At 38.1% G+C, this 19,963-nt stretch overlaps 1 protein-coding gene across 1 annotated transcript; it reads left to right on the top strand.

Moving 5' to 3' along the window:
• The first annotated feature begins 638 nt into the window (after positions 1 to 638).
• On the top strand, positions 639 to 7,272 carry LOC113413361 (goannatyrotoxin-Vere1-like). The gene is made up of 4 exons (XM_026669523.2): positions 639 to 709; positions 1,311 to 1,498; positions 5,227 to 5,301; positions 6,795 to 7,272. The coding sequence occupies exons 2-4, from the start codon at positions 1,311 to 1,313 to the stop codon at positions 6,817 to 6,819; spliced, it is 288 nt and encodes a 95-aa protein (XP_026525308.1). The 5' UTR covers positions 639 to 709; the 3' UTR covers positions 6,820 to 7,272.
• The last annotated feature ends 12,691 nt before the right edge of the window (positions 7,273 to 19,963 follow it).

The raw sequence follows: 19,963 nt of genomic DNA, 5'->3' as shown, positions 1-19,963 counted from the left end.
GACTTATGTTCCCTTTGCCTTTTACAACCATATGTAATAATGAACTGTCAAAGCAACCTATGTTGGAAAATTAAATGTTGATTTCTATTTTACTTGAAAATGTAATATTTCCTTTAATCCCATATGTTATTTCTAAGCCCTTGATGTTGGCTGCCTCTGAAAGAATAGTCATAAGCAAAAAGGACTGGGTCTACTACTATGGGGATGAAGCCTCTTTTACATTGTAGTTTGTCTTAAATATGAATTTGTCCATTCCAATGGGAAATTTTTTTATGCTTTTAAAAGAATGTGTCTTCACTCTGTACCCTTCACTCTTGGGGGGTATATTTTTCCATCATTGCCATCCTACTGATGGTCATCAAAAGTTGTAGTTCTTTGACACTGGCTTGGAGACACAGTTCTTAATTCCCTATGGGTTCGGCTAGTTTTCTGATGAATTCCTCCCTCCCTCCTTGGAAAGATAATCAAGGTAGCTGATACAGAATTGCGTCGATCAACAAATTATGGGTGAATGATTGAATGAACGTGGGAGAGAGAGAAAAAAAGGCAGGGGGAGGAGCCTTCCCCCTCCTTCATTTACTCACTTACCAAGCATATAAATCCTGATTGTGAGAGCTGTTAACAGAGGCAATTGCAAGATTCAACTTGAAGATTGCAGAGCTTCAGCATCTCTTCATATCCAGCTTTGCCTTTGTACTTCCTTTTCACAGTGAGTAGCTAGGGCAGGGTGGAGGAAATTCAGTGATGAAAAAGTGCCATTGTGCATTTTATGAAATAGATGGACAAGGTTATTGCTACCTCACATCCCACCTTACTTTTATATGTGTGCTTTATTGCAAGCAGATGTTTGTGTTCCAGTGAAGTCAGGATTAGACTGGTTTTAGAAAAGCATTGTCGGCAAATGCTCCACAGGACCAAACTCTTAACCAGAGCTTGACAAACTAGACTGAAGATATCAATGAAACTGATATTCAGTAGGATGGGACGGTGCATTTAGACAATTGTTAACCTACAAATGATAAGTATGTGTAATATCAAATGATTTTATACATACAGAGAGAGGGGGGGAGGGAGGGAGGGAGGGAGACACACACACACACACACAGAGAGAGAGAGAATACAATATACAAATTATAAGTTTCTCCACAATATCTTTTACTAAGCTTATTTTGGGTACAACAGTTAATACAGAGGGTAGACTTCATTCAAAACATGAGAGTATCAGATTTCTTGCAGTCTAACATCTAGGGCTAGTCTGGTTTATTCACTATATTTTTATGAACTTGTCAGTATTATTTGTTTCCTCCTAGATGGTTGCCTCTCTGAAGTCTTGGCCTCTTGTGATTGCCATGGCTCTTTGCATCATGTTCTGTCTGGGAACTTTTGTGGAAGCCTATCCACCCAAGCCTGAGAGTCCTGGAGAAAATGCTTCACCAGAAGAAATGGCAAAATACCTTGCTGACCTTCGGCATTACATTAACTTGGTGACAAGGCAAAGGTGTGAAAAAGCATGAATGTAGTTTTTGTAGTCGTGGGCATGTTTCATGGGTGGTGTTCTATGCCATTTGTCCACCTGTGAATGCTACCTTGATTTCTTTTATTTCTTCTTAATGTACAATGGATAAGAATTTGTTGTGTGGATCCAAAGAATAGGAAGAATTAATGTGGCCTTGTTTCATTCAAGCTTCCATCTCCAAGCACATTTTGTTAAAAAATTTTCTAAGTGAAAAATTTGCAGTAGCAAATTGGTAAATACATGTAAGGGGAAATGCAAGAATGTTGGCTGAGAAACTATAGAGTTTACTTGAATATCTTAAATCATGATTATTCAATGCATGAGATTTTTATATCAGATCTGCCTAGAAACTATGGATTCTTTTCATGTTGCATCTATCTTCAGCCAAGTACTTCAAAAAGTATCAAAATTCAAATTTAATTTAAATCTATCCTGATAGAATTTACAGATTTCATCCTGATAAATTCTATGTTTGTCGGTCACTTAATAAGCATGTGTGGTGCATGCACTTTACAAACACTTTAATGGGTCCTTCCTGTTGCAAGTGTGTGCATACATAATGATGCTCTTAATCTCCAGGGAATGCTGTGCTTTGCAGTCTTTTAGGAGGGAATGAGGAACTCAGCTCTAAAATGCTCCATTAGCTTTTTTCCCCCCTGTTAGTGTTGGTTGTTTGGAACAGCTCATTACCTGGACAGTGTTGGGCTTTTAGATTTATTGATTGTAGATGAGTGAATGGTCATTAATTCCTGAAGCCCAACACTGCCCAACAGAAACCAGCCATGGAAGCCTACACCATCTCTCATTTCTTAGAAGCTTAATTGGAAAACAGATCCAGGAGACTACCAATAAGCACTTGTCTCTCTCAGTTGTTGGTGTTTATTCCTGTGTTACTTTTGAACTCTTCAGTGTCCATGGTCTAGTCATAAAGTTGAGAAACTGTTCTTTTTTTTTTTTTACTGAGCCATGGAAAAGCAGTGAATTTCTTCCTTAGAAGCCAATCAAAGAACTTTTTCTTGTTAGCAGCCAGAAGTCAACTTATAGATTTTCTTCTGCATAAATATTCTTGGATCTTAGAATAAGTAGGAAAATATTGACAGTTCAGAGGGATGTGGTGGCTCAGTGGCTAAGACGCTGAGCTTGTCGATCAGAAAGGTCGGCAGTTCAGCTGTTTGAATCCCTAGCGCTGTGTAATGGAGTGAGCTCCCGTTACTTGTCCCAGCTTCTGCCAACCTAGCAGTTCGAAAGCATGTAAAAATGCAAGTAGAAAAATAGAGATCACTTTGGTGGGAAGGTAACAATGTTCTGTGTGCCTTCAGCATTTAGTCATGCCAGCCATGTGATCATGGAGACGTCTTCAGACAGCACTGGCTCCTCAGCTTTGTAACGGAGGTGAGCACCACCCCCTAGAGCCAGAAACGACTAGCATGGATGTGCGAGGGGAACCTTTATCTTAGTTTAGTTGTGAAACCATTGAATCATAGGGCTGTAACTTTAGGTCTTCTAGTCCAACTCTCTGCCCAAGGCAGGGGTCCTTATAACATCTCAGGCAAATGCTTGCCCAATCTTTTCTTGACACCTTCCAGCAAAGAGGCACATCTTCAATATAGCTGAACAACTGCTCTTTGCTAGCTACTATTAACTTGGAATATTTCAACAACTTCCTATGAAACTCTGGACCTATTTTCATTCAGGATAATTAAAAAGAATGGAGAAACAGAAAAAAGGGTCTTAAAAGATATGTCTTCTGATTTTTGCTCAGACTTAGTTGATGAATCTCTTACAGATAGTTCTTGACTTACAATCACAATTGGGATCAGAATTTCAATTGCTAAACAAGGTAGTTGTTATTGCATAAAATTGCACCCAATCTCATGATCTTTTTTATTAGATATTAAGTAGTTGTTAAACAAATCATATTAAATGCAGAATATTAAGCAAATTTGGCTTCCCTTGTTGCTTGTCGGAAGCCAGCTGGGAAGGTTGCAAATGGTGATCACATGATCCCAGGACACTCTGCAACCATTGTAATTAAATGCTGGTTGCCAAGCATCTAAATTGGGACCGCATGATGCTGCAATTATGTTATGTGTGAACACTGGTTGTAAGTTACTTTTTTCAGTGCTTTTGAACTTTGAATGATCGCTGAATAAAGAGTTATAAGTGGATGTGATGACCCGGAGTGTAACACAAATGTAACAAAATCCAAAATGTAAATAAATGTCCTTTAATGCCTCCAACTTGGCCCCACTGTTCAATAATTCTCAGTTGGTGATAAAACTTATTCAAAAATAGTCTTCAAAAGAAAGCAATACAGTCCGAACTTAATGAGCAGATAGAGATAAATAAAAAACTAAAACAAACTACAATGAAGGAATTTCCACAACGGACCAGGATAAGTAATTACCAATTTCAAGGAGATAACAAGGCACAGTCTGTTGGAAGGACACTAACCAAGTTAACTTCAGCCCAAAATAACACCTCTTTGCTTCTGGCAACACTGTGTTTTAACCGTCTCTCTTATATACTATTCTCCCCAGCTACAACCAATGAGGGGGATCATGGCCGCTTCCTCTCTCATAAGCCAAGTTGTTTCCTTCTCCATTCCTCCCTGTGTGTCCTAGGATGAAGAGGGGATGGGCCTGGTTCTTCCTTTGACTGCCCAGCCGGCTTCTGCCCGTCCCCAGCCTTCTCCACAACCTCCGGAGCCACACATCCACTCCCTGTCGGCTGTTCCTCCTCTCTCTCAGAGTCTGACTCTAACAGGGCAGAGTTGGGGCATGACAGTGGAAGAGTTATCTGCATAATGTGACACAAAAGTGCTTTTTCACTTGAAGCAACTGGGACTTTCTTGTTTTTCCTTTGAAGATGTTTTGCTTCTCATACAATAAATGTCTTCAAAAGAAAAAAATGAGAAAGTCCAGTTGCCTCCTGAAAAAGCACCTTTAGGAAAACCATGACCTGGATGACTGAGAATCTCGACAGATTGTATAAAGTGAGCACTCAGATTTTGCAATCAGCTGTACACCCCAAATCTCAACAAGTGGCAATACTGAGGCAACTTTTTTCTGGAACTGGAAGCTAAGCAGGGTTAAGTCCGGGTGATACTTCGAGGGAATTCCATAGCTATAAGCTAAATGGAAAAAAAATTTAAAATCCCAGAAGAAGACAGTGCTTAAATACTGGCATATTGTTGCCAAGAAATTACAATGAGAATTCTAAGGAGTCAAACTTGAATCTGCTAAATGAGAAAATATAGGGCTAAGGCCTGATGGATGCTTACAATTCCTTGCCTTAAGCTTGGTTGTGCAGAAATGGATGGTGGACTCCCTAACTGTTAACAATTTGCAGAAGATCTGTAACTAAAATTTATTTAGTTATTTATCCATTTTGTTCATGATTTGTTTTATTTATATCCTGCCTTTTCATTCATCCATCCAGGATGATTAGGGAGTTAACAGAACATGATATGTAGAAATAAGATAAAAGCAAGACAAACAAAACACAGTTAAAATACTTAAAAAGTAATATCATGTTATACTTATTATTCCAGGTAATCAGTCCTAGCTGTAGGATTTTTATTTTTTTTTTGTAATTGCAGGGATCCTGTACAAGGAAAAAAATGAATAAAATTCGGGAATTTTTTTCTCTCCAAGGAAACAACTGGGGAGCCTTAACTTAGTTACTCAATCTTTGCTTTTTATAATCAGGTTTGGCAAGAGATCTATCCCAGGGACCTTGATGTCAGAGCTTGTTTTTGGAGACAACAGTAATAGCAGATCAAGGTGGGTCTAAACAATTCGTGTTATAAGGGTGCTACAATCCATTCCATTCCCATTTCTATTTATTAAAAATAACTTGTGATCATCTTTACCTCTGTTGACTTTGGCATAGTGAGTAAAAAAAAAAAAAGAGCAAAGATGAGCAATTAATCACTGTCCTCGCTGAATTGGTGCAACTCCTAATATAATAAATCTCCCACAACATGAAAATATACTAAATTTCTACTACCACTACCGATTTTATAAGCTGTGCATTTCTCTGGTTGTATGCAAAAAGAAAACAAAACCTAGTTTCTGAAGTTGCAAATCCATCAGGGCACCATTCACTTTCTAGGCTGCAAGTGACCCCAGAATTCCTGGATAAATGGATTATCTAGAAGTTATCTTACAAATTTTGTGGAGTTTGCAGGCTTTCAAATGGTTTCAAAAGAAACATCTCTACAGTTTCAAGTATATAAAATCTGATTAGAAATTGAATATCATTTCTCAAATATTGCTTAAATCATGAAATCCAATAATTTAGAGGTTTATGGAGAGAGAGAGAGAGAGAGAGAGAGAGAGAGAGAGAGAGAGAGATCTGATCTAATCTCTCTCTCTCTCTCTCTCTCTCACACACACACACACAGAGGCAGGGGTGGGATTCAAATTCCTTAACAACTGGTTCTTGGGCGTGGTCTAATCTGGGTGTGGCTTGGTGGTCACATGACTGGCTTGGCATGGCTTGTATGTAAATATTATAAATATTTATGTCAATATTTATTTTTTTATTTTTTTAAAAGAGCAACTTTTACCCAAAATCAGGCAAAGCAGGCAGGCAGATTGAGCTGCTCCCAGAATCACACTCAGATTTCTTTGTTTCTGCCATTGGCTACCTGAGTCTGCACTGAAAAATAGAAGCTTCAGTCCTAAGGAAGGTTCAGGGCTGCTTAAAAGCAGAGCTGAAGATCTAAAGATTAGCTAGAAAGCAAGAAATGCAACAATTTCCTGCTTTCTAGCTAATCTAAATAGAGAGAGATTCTGTACAGCAGTCTCTCAGTTTGGTCCTGTTTTAGTGTTGTGGGGACCACAATTTATGATTTTTTATATATATTTTAGCATTACATTGAATAACATAATTACTATTGCTAGTTTCCGGCAAGATCTATTTAATTTGTACATATTTAATCTTTTTTTATATTTTAAATTTTATGCTGTATAGTATGCCTTATTTTAATTGTGATGCTTCTGACACAAATAAATAAATAAATTGGATAATGCTGCTATTAATCCATGCAAACTAATCCCAGAAAAAAATGGCATTTGTACCCATTCATTTATCTACATGGGTCAATGTTTATTCAGATTTAGAATGCCACCAAACCTTACAAGGTCAAGAATCAATTTATAATTACATCACTAGCAAACTATTAATTCAATAATGTAGTATAGAGATAGTCTTCCTTTGAAATAAGGTTTAAAAAAGAGGTTTACTTTAGTTTTGTCTTTCTTTTTCATAGGTTTGATGATTCCTATATGTGGTGAAGACTTACCCACTTTTCAGTGAATGGAAGATCAGCTGCCTCTTTTAAAATATTCCATTCCTCTTGTGTCATTTAATATTTTTAAAAAGTCTGTTCTTTCCCCATTTCTGTTTTCTATCAAATGTTGAATCTTGGAAAATTATCCCTTTGGGGATTCCTTCTGCCCTCTAAATAAAAAAAGAAAATGCTTCTTGCAAGCATAAGGAGATACTGCAAGAAATCTATTGTGCTGGGACAGGTATGATGTATACTTGTACTGAGTAGTGGCCTAGGCTTTCTTTGAAATAATGTCTGACTCACCCATGAAAGATCACACTATGTTCATTCTTTATTTTATACAACAATAGATGTGTATGAATGTATGAATGTTTGTGTGTGTGTAGTGTGTATGTGTGTGTATATATATATTTATATAAATGTATGCATATTCAAAGAATTTTCTGCATTAACAATAAAAAAGCAAGTGTATTGGAGAAGAATTTTGCAAGATGTTTCTTCTTTCTTTTCATCATTTCAACTGGCACATCGGGAGTCCTTGCAACAAATTGAACACAGCACAAAGTTTGCACATATTTTTTCTATCAATCCCTGCAGGATTGTCTTAAACTTGCCTCAGTTCATACGTGAGAGAGACTGCTTATATCATCTTAGTAGAATTTTCCACTTATTTTGGTACCATCCAATAGTAGTCTTAAGGAAGTCCTTGACTTATGACCACAACTGGGACCAGAATTTCCTTTGTAAATTGGGGTTGTCATTAAGGGACATGGTGGCTCAGTGGCTAAGATGCTGAACTTGTCAATCAGAAGGTCAGCAGTTCAGCAGTGCAAATCCCTAGCATAACAGAGTGAGCTCCCGTTACTTATCCCAGCTTCTGCCAACCTAGCAGTTCGAAAGCATGTAAAAAATGCAAGTAGAAAAATAGGTACCACTTTGGTGACAAGGGAACAGCACTCTGTGTGCCTTTGGTGTTTAGTCATGCCAGCCACATGACCACAGAGACGTCTTCGGACAGCACTGACTCTTTGGCTTAGAAATGGAGATGAGTACCACCCCCTAGAATCGGAAAAAACTAGCACACATGTGTGGGGGAACTTTTGCCTTTTTAAAGTAAGTCATCACATACAATTTTTTTAAACCACAGTCATTAAGTGAATGACTTGATTGTTAAGCAAATCCAGCTTTCCCAATTGACATTTTTTAAAATCAGAAACTAGCTGGGAAGATTGCAAATTATGATTATTCAACAGTAGAATTTTGCAACCCATTGTGCATATCAGCTGGTTGCCAATTGCCCAAATTGTGAGCATGTGAGTGCAGGATGATGGTGCAATGGCCGTGAGAGGACATGTCATAAATCACTTTTTCTGAGGCTGTCGTACTATCATTAAATGATTCATTGTAAGTAGAGGATGACCTGTGTGTAAATTTATAAATTATAAATCCAGGATAGTGTAAGTAAGCATCTCTCCATTGCTGGTGCCTGCTTTTTAAAATTGTCTTGTGATTAAAATAGAATTTCCCTCTTATTCTGTTACCATCTGAGGATAGCTTTGAGCTATATAAATTCTATATAGCTTCCTTACTTGTTACCTTAGAAGGAAGCCAGATGGCTGTTGTGATTTGAAAGACAGCAATAGAAGCAGAAGGTTAGAGGAAGAGCCATGAAAAATAGTGGCCACCCGCTGCTCAGTGCAGGGATTCAGATTAAAATAATATCAACAGATGGATGTCTAATCTTTCTACAATTTACAAATCTACAATTTGCAAAAGGAAGCCTGCCACTTCTTTGAGGCCATAGCCATATAACTTCACTTCTTTGTCACAAGGGTGCCTCAGCCAACATTCCTGGGTGATACATCCACTTGCCCTACCTGCACCTCAAGATCAGTCTACTGCTGGGGACAGTAGACTGTCCCCAGTGTACTGAACAATTTGAGACCTCTGATTTCTCCCTTCATCCTCACCTTATTTCATAGTATGTGGTTGGTATGTGGTGCATTGATGCTCAAGTGGAGAAACCTGGACACAATTTACTCTGTAACTTCTGCTACTTCATATTGAATATGCCACTCCAGGGTCATCTCCTTCTCTCAGGCCTTTCTCTGCCCCATGTCTGCAATGGCATCACTCTCTTGTGTTTTGTCTTTCCCCCCCACTACATTTCCCCATGGATTTTGGAACACTCAGTTGACCAGTTGACTGCACAAGGATTAGGAATCCCCATATATGGCTAGCATGGCTCTTCCATTTAATATTTTGTCTTGTGCCATTGCTACACCCTGGTACTTTCAGAATGGGTCATTTATTGGGAAAAAGGCTTGTTGCTATCATGTTGGAACCTCTTCCAGGACACAAGACAGCTAGACTGATGGACATCAAGTATAGGCTGTGATTATGCTGTGCTTCCATCATAAAATTGATCACATATGGCTAACAAACCAAGAGTTTCAATATCCACCTGAAGGTTTTCCATTGACTTCTGGATCTCTTATATACCAGATAGCAGAAGATTTTATGTTTGGGCTGTTTTGAGTACCTCCCTCTCTTTGCTTTGTGATGAAGTGAGAGGCAGAGTAACACAAGTACCACCAAGAGGATGATACACTGCCTTCAGGTTTTGCAAAGCATTTTCCACCTATTTTTCCTGCAGTTTTGGATACTGTATAATTAAGTCAGAAATAAAACAGCTCAGCTGGTAAATACAGATGGTGGCAGCAATTGTAGAAGTCGAGCTGATTTGGGAGCTATGCCATGAATTCTTGTAAAAATGCCCATGCTGTAGCTTAAAGCAATAAAAGCAATATATTCTGCAAACTCACAACAATATAAAACTTAAAAATAGCACCAAAAGAATTTCTAAAGAATCCTGATGATGGGATAGAAAAAAATAGTATATTATAAAGACAAAGAAAACTATCGATACCTTGTTACTTTCCTTTATTTCTTTCTCAGTGAGATTTTCCTAAATCCACACAATTGATACCTCAAAGCTTAGACTCCAAACAGCTGGTCTAAAGGGCAACATCCCTGATCAAATAAAAACACTTGTTTCAGGCAAACTTGTAATACTTTTGGGATCTCGTGTATATTGGAGTTCCACCTAGTGGTAGCTGCAACAAGGTGATTTAATGCAGCCATATAGAAATAAAAACATAGATCCAAATTGCAAACAAAGATCAATTCTGGACATTTATATAAACATTGTCCTCTCCCAGAATAGGTGCTGCATCATTTAAGCACTAGGAGAAGGGAATACCATGAAAAGGAACAGCTCTTCCTTAAAACTACACATTATTTTGTCAGAGAGGTTGGGACAGGGGAAGAGCACTTCCATTCCCATTTGTGTATAAACAAAGTTAGCTTTTCAGCCATAACTTTATAATGGGTTCTTTTCAGTGATGGGAGAATTAGTATCTCAAAGATCCATTTTCCCTCCTTCCCTTTTCACCCCTGCTGACATTCATGAGTTGTCAAGAGAAGCAGCAGAGATGATATTTTGGCACAGCGGAGAACTTTGACCCTCTCATTGCAAAAGATGAATCCTCCTGAAAAATCAGTGGCTGGGAACTGAGAGAACAAAATGCCCACCCTGTTCTATATTAACATTCTCCAAATCCTGAGTTCTGATTGGTCCACGCGGACCGCAACCCGATTGGTTAACTAAACGACTGTGATTGGCGTGCTAAGAATCTACTGCGATTGGCCGAGCCGATCGCGGGAAATTCAAAGCGCTGCCATTGACCGCCGAGCCGCCGGCTGGCTGAATAAAGCCAAGCGGCTCGCCGGTCCTGGACTGAACTGTATATTCAATAAAGAGCTGAATGTGAGTCTCGCGTCTCTATGCAACCCGATCTACCCGGGACCGATCTACCCGGGACCGATCTACCCGGGACCGATCTCCCAGACATAACACACCCTATATGGTCAGTTGCGACAGGGTAGTCCTTTGCCTCTAAGCTTATCTTGGTATGAATCCAAAAATAGATATGCAACAAAATCCTGCTACTTATAAAGAATATACAGAAATGATATATGTGCTTGTAGGTAGCAAGTTGTTACTTATGTCCTAAAAACATGGGGTCATTCAGATGTAGCTGAGTTACAACTCTACACATTCTTCATGGATGGTCATCCTACCTTGTGCTGTTGAGAATTGTAGTTCACAATATTTGAAGGAAATGATTCTGTATCCTTTGCTTTTTACACAGATGTTCTCATTAACATGTTGGAAAGATAATGCCTTTTTAAGTAAAGGATCCTATGTATGTTTCTGCAATCATACATATGTCCACAAGCATATGCCACACATTTTCCAGAGATTATTATTTTTTAGTTGTGACTGCAGTTCTGTCCAATTTATCTTAAAGTTGACTGAAAACAAACAACCACTCTTTTTTTTTTGCTTTCTTCACTCTTTAAATCTATCTCTTACTTGTGTAGTTTTTTTTTTCAAAGAGATGGGTGGAGAACATCAATGACATAGGGTTGTCCATGAGCTATACAGAGATTGCAAGGAAGAGACTAGAAATATAAAGATGTCCCAGACTTGGGCCTAGAAATAAGCCATCCTGCATCAAGTTTGCCAGACTCTCAAGGTAAACATTGGGAGAAAGATTCTTGGCTTTCTAGAACAGTGAATTTTCTGAAGAATAACACTTATTACCTGCAGCTCTTTACAATGCAGCCTTTTTATGGATGGGTAGATAGAAAGAAATGTAGTGCACTTTGTTCTGATTGAATAAAAACTATAATGCTGACTAGTTCTAGAGAAGATTGCTCCAAGAAGAACAAAAGCAGACACCAGTTAATGGCATTAACAATGCATCTTCCCAGGCATTTGCTCCTACTAAATTTGGGAGCTGATAGGGACAACACTTGACTATGTTGCCTTTGGTATTTCAACGAGGCTTTGGATTGATTTAAAACGTACATTTTTACAACCCATTCTTATATAATGGATAGACATGAACTGCATTTGAATAGAGATATATACCGTGTTTCTCATATAATAAGGCCGGGTCTTTTTTTTTTTTGAGCCCCCCAAAAATGGCTAGGCTGTCTTTTCGGGGGTGACTTAATTCCTCCCCCCTTGCATCTTTGGGTGGGCGGCGATGGCTTGGATGTTGACCTCGGTGTTGGTGGGGTACTTCGTATCGGGGTCAACGCAGGCAGCACCATATCCGGGTGTGCAACAAAAGTACTTCCTAATGGCAAGCCCCCCCACCATTCCCCCATTTCGCATGTTTTAATATAGGCCTTAATTTGGGGGGAGGGGCTTAATTTCATTTCATGCCTATAAAACATGCTGGGACTTCCTATTGGGGGAGGCCGTATTGTTGGAGAAACAGGGTAGATACTGTAATATGTTGTAATGACGAGGCAGTTGAGTTGTTTGATCATGAACAACTGAATCATGATGAACTTTATTGGAGTCTTGCATTTATATACATTTTTAGTTATCCTCCATCATTGGTTAACTTTGTTTACTGCTTAACTTTTGTTACTGTTTAGTACAGTAATCCATACAATTAATTATATCTAGTTAAAGTCTAACATATGTTTACTTTCCCTCTCTAATCCTCCTTTATCCATAGATTAGTGACTTTGTTTGCCTGAGTTGTATTTGCTTGGAAACATTCCTTATCTGAGGTTTGCCATCCGAGATTGGAACATTCCTGCAATTACAACTCTACATATCCTCGTTTTTTTATTTTAAATGAAGGATTCAAAGATTTATAAATGTATCGCAATTGTAGAGGGTTAAGAGAGGGGGAAGCGGGACGAAACAATGCAAATAAATTTGGAATACATTGAATAAAACAACAGGTTGCAATAAGTACAATAATAATAATAATAGCATAAAAGAAAAACTGTCTGAGCCAAGACCAATCAGGGAGCCAATTGGTTAGCCACTCAAAAGGTGAGTAATGAGCATAGATATTATTTTGAATGTATGATTGTAAATTGGCAAGCTCATCCTCAATAGTTTCATTCAAAGAATGAAAATGTACAGCACATCCACGGCGTCCAACTAACGTACAGAACCCTCCCTGACGGGCTAAAAGATAGTCTATGGCAAAACGCTGCTGTAAGACATCTTGATTTAAGTCTTCTATTTCATGCTGCAAATCACGAATAATAGCAGCGGTAGCATTGATGGATTTTTCAAGTCAGCAGGTGAAACCAAGAATAGATCGTCTATTTTCTTGAGCAATTATGCCAGGATAAGAGCCTAGAGTAAGGACTCCTGTAACAGCCCCTGCCAATGCATGGCCAAATGTAGAACCAGAAGACAATTGTGTGTCAATAATGACTTCATCATTACATGTAGGCCCCAGACAGGAATGCCGCTATCAAGTTGATGGGAGCATACCTATTTGAACAGGTAGAGTAAAATAACTTATAGTTGCACATTGATAATTCTGAGGATGAAAATTAGTGGCATATTTATCAAAAAAGAACTACATATTAGGATCCTTAAACTGCCAACCAGCGCATATCGATCCTGTATTAGATTGATCAGAGGCATTAAAAATAGGAAAATTGTCAGGATACATATCAGGAGCTATATTAATTCCATGCAAAGAAGAATTAAAGGTACCTGACAACCAATAGTAGTCAGAACAATAACTATAATTCCCTAGCTTTTTAAATATGTGCTGAGCAGCATCATAATCAGACCAATTATGAAGCCAAGTGTGTTTAGCGTGACAACAGAAACACAGACCCATTGTAAATTGACTAACTTTCAAGTAACGCCAATGGACAGAATTCAATTGCATAGGGGGTGTAGAAAATAGCCAGTAGTGTGAAATAGATTGTAGTCATGAGACAATAAATGTAGAAGACATGATCAAGTTAGGGGTAAAAGAAATTTGACCAAATGCCATTGGGGGCTCATAGTATAAAGTAATATTTGTGCCATGGGTCATAAACATGTATTGGGCATGACGAACCCACAAATTAGGGTTAAGACGAACCACAGAAGTGTCATTTTGAGCAGAAACACCATTAACCATAAACAAGAAAATACAAAGTAAAATGGTAACAGAGTTAGCAGTAATAATAGCAAAAACAGCAGCAACAAGATTTTCAGGAGTCTGAGGTAATGAGCCCTGTTGCAGTTGTTGTTGAGCTTGATATGTAGTAGATTTAACCTGGCCTCAAGTGATGGGTTGCGGGCGCGTTGACCTTGGAAGATGGACTTCCATGCTTAGATGAAGATTGAAATCCGGAATCGGGTTGTGAAGGCCCTGATGCCATGCCATGATACGGACGAACACAGCACGCTGGAACCCACACTGCTTGTCGAGTAGAAGGATCTTCCATGGTGGTATAACCGCGACCCCAGGTGATCAGTGGGGTAGGGCCTTTCCAGGTTGGATCTGGAGCTTGGCGATACTTTACCAAAGGCCTTGCTAAAGATTCAGTAGTTCGAAAATGCAAATTAACAGGTGAGTCTGCAAGAGAATCTTAAAAAGGTTAAATAATTCCAAGTATATAATGCTACAGCAATGAGATTTTGAATCTTTCACAGATGGTAAGGGCCAGACTCAGTTTGTAATTGTTTCTGAAGCAATGCCTTAAAAGTACGATGAGCTTACTCAACTATAGCTTGACCCTGAGAGTTGTAAGGAATTCCGTGTGCTAAAGTAGTATTCCATTTCTGACAAAAGGTTTGAAGTTCCTTACTAATATAAGCGGGGCAATTGTCAGTTTTAAACTGAGAAGGCCGACCCATTACAGCAAAAGAGGATAGGCAATGAGAAATAACATCTGAAGTACATTCATGTTTTGAAGCAGTAACCCAATGGAAGTGTGAATGAGTGTCAATAGACGTATGAAGATAACAGTATGGCTTAAAGGTTGAAAATTGAGTTACATCCATTTGCCAAATTTGATTAGCTTGGGTTCCTTGTGGGTTGACACCCACTGGAAAGGGAACTGCCAGTTTCTGACAAGCTGGACAAGCACGGACAATATCCCGGGCTTGAGATAATGAAATTTTAAATTGCTTTGCAAGCGATTTGGCATTTTGATGAAAATAAGAATGACTAGCAACAGGATCAGCAAACAAAGACGCAAAATCCTTTAAGGATTCATCTGCCTTCCGATTTCCTTCAGTCAAGGCATTAGCAAAGGGAGTATGACTTCGAATGTGTTCTACATACAAAGAATACAAGCAACTTTCCAAACTATTCTTTAAGGATAAAAACAAGGATAACAAATTCTTATCCAAAGAGAGAGCACAATAAGAAAAGGGAAGAGATTGCATAGCTAAATACACATATTGAGTATCAATGATCAAGTTAATAGGTTGGTCATTGAACAATCGTAAAGCCAAAATCACAGCAGCCAACTCAGCACGTTGAGCTGAAGTCTGCATGGCAGTAAATTTAGAATACCATTGTTGTTGAATCTGCCAGACAACCACACCCCTTGTAGGTGATCCATCAGTAAAGACTGTAAAAGCTTTAGAAATAGGATTTTGCACAAAAATGGAAGAAAAGGCTGGATTTAAAGTAGTAGTAACCACTATTCTAGGATCCTTGGGTAAAGAATACAACAAGTTTCCCACATATTGAGAAAAGGCTATCTGATATGATTCTGAAATCATATAACAAAAACAGGAGTATTTCAAAGACTAGTAGAAGGTTCTATATGAACCTTCAGTAGCCAATTGTTCTTGAACCAATTGTTGTAAAGCAGCGAGTTTTCCCCTTGATAATGGCCATTGTTCCACCCAAACCGGTGTAGAACAGAGCCATTTAAGAGGAAGAGCCATCATCAAGAATCAAATGGGCATTAAGAAGAGAAAGGATATCACGGCCCCAAATATTAGTATGAATATCTAGAATGTATGGTTGTAGGAAAAAGGACTTACCAGCAGATGTTGTAACATTAATTTCTTGAACACTCTGCCAAGCAGCTGTAGAATCTCCTATTCCCCACAATGAAGAAACTGTTGTTTTTGGCCACTGTACTGGCCACTGTAAAGAGGAGATGACAGTAACATTGGCTCCAGTATCCAATAACCCTTGAAATGGTTGTTTATTAAGGAAGAGCGTTAACAAAGGACGAGAGGAGTTCAGCTGATGAAGTAAGCCTACAGATAAAGAAGTTGATCCAAATCCTGCATCCCCATGATTACCTATACCAGGAGATGGAATTTCATGTGGAAGAAGAAGCAATTGAGCAACAGAAGAATTATAAGGAAGAACTTGAGGAAGATTCACCCAAATTTGAATCATGAGGATACCAGTGTAATCTGAATCTATTACCCCAGGCACAACAAAATAGCCCTTTTTATGTGCAGAAGAACGAGGCAAAATTAAGCCAACTAATCCTGAGATGGAACTATTTTAACTTCCATGGGAAATTTAAACTCAATTTCCTCTTGAGTGATTAAATCGATCCCAGTGCTACCAGCTGTGGCTGGGGAGGAGAGAGACTGCTGGAGGAGTCAGAGTCAAAGGCACGCTTTGGATTCTGGGTGGGTGCCACACCCATTGGCAAGTTTCCCGACCAAAACCGACATTGATTGGCCCAATGAAATCCCTTTTTGCAAATAGGGCACTTCTTAGAAAGACGATTCTGAGGCATGGAAGGTGTAGAACGACAGTCCTTCTGAAAGTGGCCAGGCTTCTTACACTTAAAACAGTTATCAATTGGTCGCTGTCCTTTCTGAATAGCAGCTGCTAACATATGCATTTTATAAGTTTGTGATCCAATATCCTGGCAGACTCACAGCATATCTGCCAGAGTGTAATGAGCAGTACCCTTTAATGGCTGTAAAGCTCTTTTACAATCTGCATTAGCATTTTCAATAGCTAACTGGCGAAGAAGTTCACCAGCAGCTTCCTGATGATCAAACTGCTGTCTAATTGCTTTGGACAGACACTCAACAAAGTCAGCATAAGGCTCATTGGCATTCTGTCGAATGTTTGAAAAATTTGCTCTAGGTTCTCCAGCTTGGGGTACCTTAAGAAAAGGATGAAAGGCACATTCAGAAACAATAGTTAACGTAGCTGGAGGAAGGACAACTTGAGTAGGAATTGTACCAAATGGTCCAGAGCCAAATAGCTGCTCAACTGTATATGCTCCTCCTCCTCCTCCTAAAGCAGCAGCTTGAGCATGTCTCATATATTCACTCTCCCAAACCACATATTGCATGGATGTTAAAATCATGCGAAATATTTGCTTCCAATCTTCAGGGATCATTGTATAACCATTTTTTATTCCTTCTACAAGTCCTCTTGTAAAATTACCACTAATCCCATAGTCTGTAACTGCCTTTTTAAACTCTCTTAAGATCTGATAAGGCAGATCCTCCCATTCTGCTACTTGCAGTCCAAGCTGTGGCCCCTGACCAGGATGATATTGTACTGGACAAACAGACAGTAATTCTGCAAGTTCTGTTCCTGAGACAGAGGCTTTTACAAGTCTCTACCATTTTCTGAAAAGAAGACTGAACAATAGAGTCAGGAGGCTTTTGCCCTGTATCTGCAGGAGCTGAGGGAATTGAAGACATATATTCAGGTGAAGAAGGGGGACAAATGACAGCATTAGTACAACGTGAAGGTGGAGGTGTTAAAAGAGAAAGTTCATTGTGACCAAATGTTTCAGTTGCATGCCTACATAAATGCCACACATGCAAAACTTCTATTTTTGCTCGAGGTTCAGTATGCAATGTTTTCCCAATATGTTCCCAATCAGTTAATTTTAAAGACTCCTTTTCTGGGTACCATAGGAACTGAGCTGCAATCTCCTGGACCAGCCTTAAGAGATTTCTCTGTGGTACCTTGGTATTATTTTTCTTCAACAAATAGCCTAATTCATCTACATGCTTCCTTTGTTCCTCAGAAAGCGAAGACCCCATACTTACAGAAACCAAAAGGTTGAAGAAACCACAAAGGGTTGAAGATGCACCAAATCCTTGCCGGACGAAGTAAGTGGGTCCCTGTTCATGCGCCACTTGTTGTAATGATGAGGCAGTCGAGTTGTTTGATCATGAACAACTGAATCATGATAAACTTTATTGGAGTATAGTCTTGCATTTATATACATTTTTAGTTATCCTCCATCATTGGTTAACTTTGTTTACTGCTTAACTTTTGTTACTGTTTAGTACAGTAATCCATACAATTAATTATCTCTAGTTAAAGTCTAACATATGTTTACTTCCCCTCTCTAATCCTCCTTTATCCATAGATAAGTGACTTTGTTTGCCTGAGTTGTATTTGCTTGGAAACATTCTTTATCTGAGGTTTGCCATCCGATATTGGAATATTCCTGCAATTACAACTCTACAGTAATATCTGTTATAGAAGTTTGTTGCAGAAAAATTCAGGGGGACTATATTATGAAAGTTTGAAACCAACTGAGTGTATATACATTGCCTAGTAATCTCAGTAGGGTTAAAGCTGATTTCATCTAGGAGTGGAAGTGAAATAAAGAGAGGCTGGTTAGTACTTGTATGGGTAACTTATAGAAAAGTCTATGAGATAGTCTGAGCAATTGAAAAGCATCTCACAAGTCAGTGCCAAATCATTTCTTTACTGTAGCCAAGAAAACTACATTTATTTCCATCTAATCATCAAATGTTAAGCTCTGCTTTAAAGAGACATTTTGTTGTTATTAAACTAAGTTTTGACTGTAGGAAATTCTACTAAATTCTACTAAATTTATATATTATACAAAATACTTTATATAAATGACCTTTGCGATCACATTTGTCCTACACATTGGTAAAAAAAATCAGTACACCTGTCAGCCTTCAAGATTTTCTCCTTTTGCTTTGCATCTTTCGGCTGTCATAAGTAACGGGGGAGGATGGGGGATAGTTGGGAAGTGAGCTGGAGGTGTTACAAACTGAATTGTATAAACGGGGGGCGGGATACATTCATGCTTAGGTTTCTATTCCTTGCTTTCTCTTCTATGCTATGTGCAGCTGCAAACCTTTATCAAAATATGCCAAGGTCAATGGACAGAAGCCTCATCACCACCTGGAGATGTCCAAATGATGATATTCACAACTTTTAATTGGAAGAACCATTTGAACTATTGGGGGTGGGAACATTGCCATACTTTGTTTTTTTTTTTTAAAAAAGTTTTATTGATTTTAACAACAAATAAAAACACATAAAACATAAAACATAACATAAGAACATCATCATTCTTCATAAATTTACAGACAGTGTATCGGTTGGTTTATCACTTCTTTTTGTGCATCTATTTCATAGTCATCATAATAATTATATTACATAATAACTCATATTATCAATCAATAATTATATATCCTAATATCCTTATTAAACAATCATTTGACTATAATTTAACTAATTCATGCTTAAGCGAGATAACTATAATTTAGTTAATTTATAACAAATCGTAAAATCATACCAAATCTATCTTAATATAATATTCTAAAAATATTATCAAAACCAAAATATATATATATTCTATTATTATATTGTTTTATCTAACCATTGATAAAAAGATCCCAAACTTCATAGAATTGTTTATCTTCTTGTTCTCTAATTTCAAATGTCAATCTACTCATTTCAGCACATTCCAATATTTTCTTAATAATTTCTTCCTCTAATGGTATTTTCTCACTCTTCCAATTTCTAGCAAATACAATCCTAGCCGCTGTTAACACATTTACAATCAAATACTTTAAGTTTTTATTAAATGTATCAGGTAAGATTCCCAATAGAAAAATCTCTGGTTTCAAATCTATATGTTTTTTGTCATTTCTTCCAACCATATGCGAATTCTAGTCCAGTATTTCCTGGCCTCCTCACAAGTCCACCACATATGGTAATATGAGCCAGGGATCTGATGACATTTCCAACACTTTTCGGATTTATTCTTGAACATTCTTGCTATTCTTGTCGGGGAAAATGCCACCTGTAAAACATCTTATACAAATTTTCTTTATATGCTACTGACATTGTCATTTTATAATTTTGAGACCACAATTTTTGCCATTTTTCTAAATCAATCCCATATCCAAAGTTCTTCCCCAAACAATCATTGTTTCTTTGACTTGTTCTTCCTCTAATTTAATTTCCAACAAATAACTATATAGTTTTTTAATCACTTTTTCATCAGCACCTGTCAAAATCCCATCTAAATCA

This window comes from Notechis scutatus, chromosome Z (assembly GCF_049901735.1).
Source record: "Notechis scutatus isolate UNSWTSFEM ecotype Mainland chromosome Z, rNotScu1.2, whole genome shotgun sequence".
Classification (NCBI taxonomy): Eukaryota; Metazoa; Chordata; class Lepidosauria; order Squamata; family Elapidae; genus Notechis; species Notechis scutatus.
Note: the sequence above shows the minus strand (reverse complement) of the source record. Positions and strands in the feature narration are given on the sequence as shown.

Excerpts from the sequence above, each read along its gene's own strand:
- LOC113413361 (XM_026669523.2), top strand. The coding sequence starts at position 1,311 with ATGGTTGCCTCTCTGAAGTCTTGGCCTCTTGTGATTGCCATGGCTCTT. Across the intron at positions 1,499-5,226 it reads AACTTGGTGACAAGGCAAAG|GTTTGGCAAGAGATCTATCC; the intron begins GTGTGAAAAAGC and ends TTTTATAATCAG. Across the intron at positions 5,302-6,794 it reads AACAGTAATAGCAGATCAAG|GTTTGATGATTCCTATATGT; the intron begins GTGGGTCTAAAC and ends TCTTTTTCATAG.